Raw genomic sequence first — 5,314 nt, 5'->3', positions numbered from 1 at the left:
GGGGGTGGAAGGGGTACCCGGGTATCTGGGAGGGGGTGGTGTACCCGCGTATCTGGGCGCAGGGGTGGGCTCAGACGCCCGGGTGCCACTGACACTGTTCCCCTGCCCCGCTCCCCAGTCATCAGGCGACCTAGAGAACGATGAGCAGACGGCCGCCATCCTCTCGGAGCTGGTGGCCACGGCCTGTGGGCTGCGGCTCCAGCGCGGCCATGACCCCCCCTTTAAGCGCCTCTCTGGTGAGTGTGGGCTGTCCCTGGGGTAGCCCTGACCCCCACGCCACCCCCAGGGTCAAGACAGTGCCCCCCAAACTGTCCCCAGGGTGGTGCTGGTGGCCCTGCCGTCCCCCGGGTGGCCATGACTGCCAAGGGGGATAGCGGTGGCGCTGCTGTCCCCCGTGTTGTAGGGGTGACCCCAAGTTATCCCTCCAGTAGTAGTGGTCCCACTGCCCCTAGGGTGGCTGTGACCCTCATACTGTCCTTGTGCTGGTGGCCCCACTGTGCCCAGAACAGCCCCGACCACTGTGCCGTCCCAGGTGCTCTCCCCAGGATGTCAGTGGCCCTGTGCTTGTCCTGTCCCCGGGGTGGCAGTGCCCCCAGTGCGCTTGGGGTGCTGGTGTTGGCCCAACCCCTGTGCTTACCCTGTCCCCGCAGTGGTGTTCGGGGAACACTCCCTCCTCGTCACTGTCTCTGGACAGAAGCTCTTCGTGGTGAAGCGGCAGAACCACGTCCAGGAGCCCGTTGCCGTCTGAGACGCACCCCCGCTGTCGCCAAAGCGGGGGACAGTCCCCCTCATCCCCACTGTCCACAGGGCCTCAGGGTAGCGGAGGACCGGCTCCCCTGTCCCTGCTGGCCCCAGGGCCCTGCAGCGACACCCAGTCACATCCCTGTCACCTCGAGGGCCTTGGGGACTGGTCCTCCATGTCCGTGCAGTCCCCAAGGCCACGTGGTGTCCCCCATGTGCCTCGGGTCCCCACAGCATCACACCCCCGCACACACTGTCCCTCTATTGAGGCAATAAATTATGTCCTGGACCCCCCCATCTGGCTTCTTTGCGGGGGGATACAGGTCCACTCAGGACAGGGCACAGGGTGAGATGGGGTGCTCGTAGGGGAGGGGCACGCAGAGCCCTTCGGGGGGCTCCTGCTCCCCCCACTCCCACACCCTGCAACACCCCAAGTCACCCCAGCATCCCCCAGTGACAGACTTGTCTCCATGTCCAGGCCAGCGCTTTATTGGCACACGCGCACACACACGGACAGCAGCCAGTGCGGAGACAAATAAATAACAGGGAGTGGAGGTGCCACCCATATTGGGAGGCACGGAGACATCCCCATCCCCAGCAGGGCACAGGGGTTGGCAGTGCAGGACCTGCCTTTGGCTCAGCGCCCCAAGGACGGGTCCCAGTGTCCCCCATGGCCCCAGGGAGAGGTCCTGGTCCCTTGTTCCCCCCATCCCCCCTCCCACCCCAAGCAGCCAAATTCAAGGCAACGCAGGAAGCTGAAGGGGTGTAAACAGCGCTGGGACCAGCCACAGGACGTCCCCCCGCTTCCCCCATGCCACCCCCATCCCCAGAGCATTGTCACCCCCAGGCTGGGGACAGACCCCTGTCCCCATTGGTACCCCCATGGCACATTCCAGTCCAGTCCCAGTGAAGCAGCAGGTTCATCACCTGGGAGTGCAGAGACAGAGCCCCAGCCCCCTGCGTTCTGCGCTCCCCCCCCCCCAAAGCTTGTCCCCTTCCAGTGCAGTCTCCAGGACGCAGCAGGATTTGTCCATCCCCATTATCCCCCAGGTCCCCATCACTTGACAGGCTCCACAACCAGCACCTTGCACTCCCGCTTGGCAATCTTGTCCAGGGACAGCACCGTCTTCTCGGAGGGCAGGTAGAGGGGACGTCCCACGGGGGACCCCACCGGCGGGGTGATGGCACGTCGCTCCATCACGCTGCCTGACCTGGGGCGTGGGGAGGTGATGGGGGCTGCCCCAGGTCACCCTTGTCCTGGGTGTCCTCCCTGTCTCAGGTGTACCCCAGCCCTGTCCTGCCTGTCACCCCACCACATCGCCCTTCTGCGTGCCCCGCCCCGACCCTGCTCTGATCCCACCACTGTGCCCATCTTGTTCCACGGGTCCCTTCCAAGCATGCCCCAGGTGCTCTGCCCATCCCATGCGTCCCTCTGCCAGGTCCCCGCTGTCCCCGCGTACCTCATGAGATGGCTGCGGGACGGCTGCTGGTGGGAGAAGGACTGGGACCGGCCCAGCCCAGCCTGGTGCCGCTCCACCAGGTCCCGCACGGCCGGGCTGCTGGGGCTGCTCTTGCGTGACACGGGCCGGGCCTCGGGTGGCGGGTTGGCCACGCTGGCCGTGAACTGCAGCTTCAGCTTCATGTGCTGCGACATCTGGGGACAGACAGGGGATGCAGTGACACCAGGCCAGGCCCCAGTGCGGCCCCAGGGGCCCCGCAGCCAGACAACCTCACCTCGAAGAGGCCAGCCCGCAGCGCCTGGAAAGCCACACGGATGGTGAGGGCGCTGCCCTTGCGCGAGTAGCCCAGGTTGTTGAGCGGCGTGTGGCACACGATGGCATCCAGCGCCGCCTGCGTGGCCCGGCGCTCCTCCCCGGACAGCTTCTTCCCTGCAGGGACCACCAGCGCGGCGGGGACGGGACCGCTGGCCCCTGCCCGGCCACCTCCAGCACCTCCTGGCTACAAATGTCCCATCCTGGCTGCCCCCCTTCCCTCACCCCATCTGTTCCCCTCTTAGCTACACCCAGAGGCACTGCCAGCCCCTCCAATCTCCCCCCCGGCCCCTGCCAGGCCCCATCCCCTCTGTCCCCACCGGCCGTGGCAGTCTCGGGTGTCCAGACGAGGCGCACGGCCAGGAAGTCCTGGAGGTCGTTGAGCAGCGTGTAGGTGACAGTGAAGCGCTGCCGGGCCCGCACTGGGGACTCACAGGCAGCCGTCATCACAAAGCGCGGCCGCTCCAGCCGGATGCTCGGCAGCCTGAGGATGGCAGGAGTGTACTGACATGGGGATGGCCACTGTGAGCCACAGGGATGCGGAATTAGCAATGTGGGACGGCCCCGTAGAGCCCTGAGGATGTAGGGACAGGGACGTGGAAACGGCCACGTGGCAGCCCCAAGACACGAGGTTAATGGCACAAGCAGGGGCAGGGATATCTCTGGGTCCCCCTCCTTGGGGCAGGAGGATCTGGAGGTCCCTCCCTGCTTGGGGACAGGGCACCTCAAGGATCCTCGGGGTGGTTCTTACCGGTAATGTGTGTAGATGCTGCTGGTGAAGGGCAGTTTTGGCGTTGACCACTGGATCACGGCCACCAGTGGGACCTCCAAGCCCTGGGTGGGGTGACAATGGGTCAGGGATGTCCCTGTCACCACCAGCAAGAACACTCCCCAACATCCCCACGTCCCCCTGGCTCCCTGGCAAAGACAAACACCTCAGGGTCCAACAAGGACGGTCCCCCACAGCAAGGACCGTGGTCCCACGTCCCAGCCAGGGTCGACTCCACTGACTGCCCCCAGGGAAGGACACCTGGACAAGGGCAGCATCCCTCAGCCCACCGACCGGGACGGTGGCCCCTGATCCTGGCCCAGACATCTCCCAACTAGGAGGGTCCCTGCCCAGGATGTCCCCCAATGTCCCCTCATGCCTGGCCTCGGGGCAGTCAGCCCTAGTGTCCCCCCAGCCCTGAGGGTCCCCCCAGCGTTCCCTCACCTCTTTGGCGTCCTCAGGGGGCCTCTCAGGTGCCTGGAGCTGGAAGAGGAAGTTGTGCTCCTCGAGGGCGCTGAGGGCGCAGGGGCAGGCCGAGCCAGCGCCGGCCATGCGGCAGAAGGCACCCACAGGCACCTCGCCTGAGTGGTGGCTGCAGGACGGGGCGCGGGGACAGCTCAGTGACACACAGGGACCCGCGCTGCCAGCCCAGGGCTAGCAGTGCTTCCCGGGGGTGGGGCTAGGGACACGGCATGGTCGCATCCTGAGGAAAAATGGGGGGCCCTGTGGGGTCTGGGAGGCAGCACGGCCACGCCCCGCCCTCCACCCTAGGGACGGTCCCCCGGCTGTCTCGGCACTCACCAGACATCATCGACCAGCAGCACGGACCCGTCGGGCATGACGGGCAGGTAACTGGCATTGAAGTTGGGCAGGATCTGCACGTCCCACAGTGAGATCTCCTCCTGGGACCAGCCGTTGAGCACTGGAGGATGGGGACATCAGGGGACAGTTCAGGGAACGCTGTCGTGGCCCCCACCAGCCCATGTCACATCCTCCCTGGCTCCACATCCTCTGCTCTGTCGCAGCCGCCCCACAGATGCCACCCCTTTTCCAGCCACCCTGGGACTCCTGTCCCCCTCACCTTTGAGCACAGTGAGGTACTTCCCAGACACGGTGAGCTGGCGGCATCGCACCACAGGCGGGGGCAGCACTGTCAGCAGGGTGCTCACTATGGGGACACAGGTGGTCAGGGGACACGGGACGTGGGGATACGGAGAGAGAGAGAGAGGGGATGCGGGGACGCTCCTACCCTGCGCCTTGAAGGCCCCCTGCTCCTGGCGGAAGACGTGCGCAGGCGCCCGCGTCTGCAGCAGGCTTAGGTACCCACCGCCCTCCTGCAGCTCAGGCGGCTCCGTGTCCCTTTTCCACACTGTCACCACAATCTGCGGACAGCAGGGACACAGGTCACAGCTGGCACAGGTCCAGCCCCGAGCTCCCCCTCTGTCCCCACAGCTCCTCCTGTCCCCCACACCTACCCCAAGTGGCTTTCATTCACCCAGAGGCAGGGGGGGTAAGCAGGGCTGGATCCTGCTCCCCGTCCCATGCCACTACGCTGTCCCCAAGGTCCCCAGGGTATGACCAAGACCCCCTCCAGTCCCCAAATTCTACCTTGCCCTTGATGGACCCAGAAAGGAGGACTAAGCCTAGATCTCTGTGCCAGCTCTGTGGTCCCAGACTGGCCCCAAGATCCTGTCCCTGATGACTGCATATTGTCCCCAACATCCCCTCCTGCCCTTGAGGTCCCCACGCTGTCTCTGAGGTCCCCTCCCATCCCCAAGGTCCCCACGCTGTCCTCAAGGTCCCCTCCTTCAGGGACTCCTCACCTTGGCCTTGAGGGTGCCAGGCGGCAGCTTGTCGAGGGAGATGGTCAGAGGGAAGATGACCTCGTCCGTGGACACGATGGGGTCCTCCACCGGTATCTGGGGACACAGCAGGGCTCAGCGCCACGATGGCCCTCAGCCCCATCCCCCTCGTTCTCCCCCATGCCATGTCCTCCCTTGGCCTTTGTCCTGACGTCTGCCCGCTGCCCCTC

At 65.8% G+C, this 5,314-nt stretch overlaps 2 protein-coding genes across 2 annotated transcripts in view; one reads left to right on the top strand and one right to left on the bottom strand.

Annotated features, from left to right (window-relative positions):
- Nucleotides 1–1,022, top strand: part of LAMTOR4 (late endosomal/lysosomal adaptor, MAPK and MTOR activator 4) — a 1,279-nt gene extending 257 nt beyond the window's left edge. The window contains exons 2-3 of the mRNA XM_010571414.1: nt 63–236; nt 651–1,022. Of these exons, the coding sequence (XP_010569716.1) occupies nt 63–236; nt 651–748 (272 nt within the window). The 3' untranslated portion in view covers nt 749–1,022. The remainder of the gene's footprint in view (nt 1–62; nt 237–650) is intronic.
- Nucleotides 1,023–1,798: 776 nt separating this feature from the next.
- The window catches only part of LOC104834237 (chromosome unknown open reading frame, human C7orf43), a 3,809-nt gene continuing 293 nt past the window's right edge, over nt 1,799–5,314 (bottom strand). The window contains 11 exon segments of the mRNA XM_010571406.1: nt 1,799–1,952; nt 2,202–2,395; nt 2,476–2,630; nt 2,834–2,997; nt 3,265–3,347; nt 3,727–3,874; nt 4,084–4,204; nt 4,364–4,450; nt 4,532–4,664; nt 5,106–5,205; nt 5,207–5,314. The exon segment at nt 5,207–5,314 is cut by the window's right edge and continues 293 nt beyond it. Of these exon segments, the coding sequence (XP_010569708.1) occupies nt 1,799–1,952; nt 2,202–2,395; nt 2,476–2,630; nt 2,834–2,997; nt 3,265–3,347; nt 3,727–3,874; nt 4,084–4,204; nt 4,364–4,450; nt 4,532–4,664; nt 5,106–5,205; nt 5,207–5,314 (1,447 nt within the window).

This window comes from Haliaeetus leucocephalus, unplaced genomic scaffold (assembly GCF_000737465.1).
Source record: "Haliaeetus leucocephalus isolate CR32 unplaced genomic scaffold, Haliaeetus_leucocephalus-4.0 Scaffold325, whole genome shotgun sequence".
Lineage (NCBI taxonomy): Eukaryota > Metazoa > Chordata > Aves > Accipitriformes > Accipitridae > Haliaeetus > Haliaeetus leucocephalus.
Note: the sequence above shows the minus strand (reverse complement) of the source record. Positions and strands in the feature narration are given on the sequence as shown.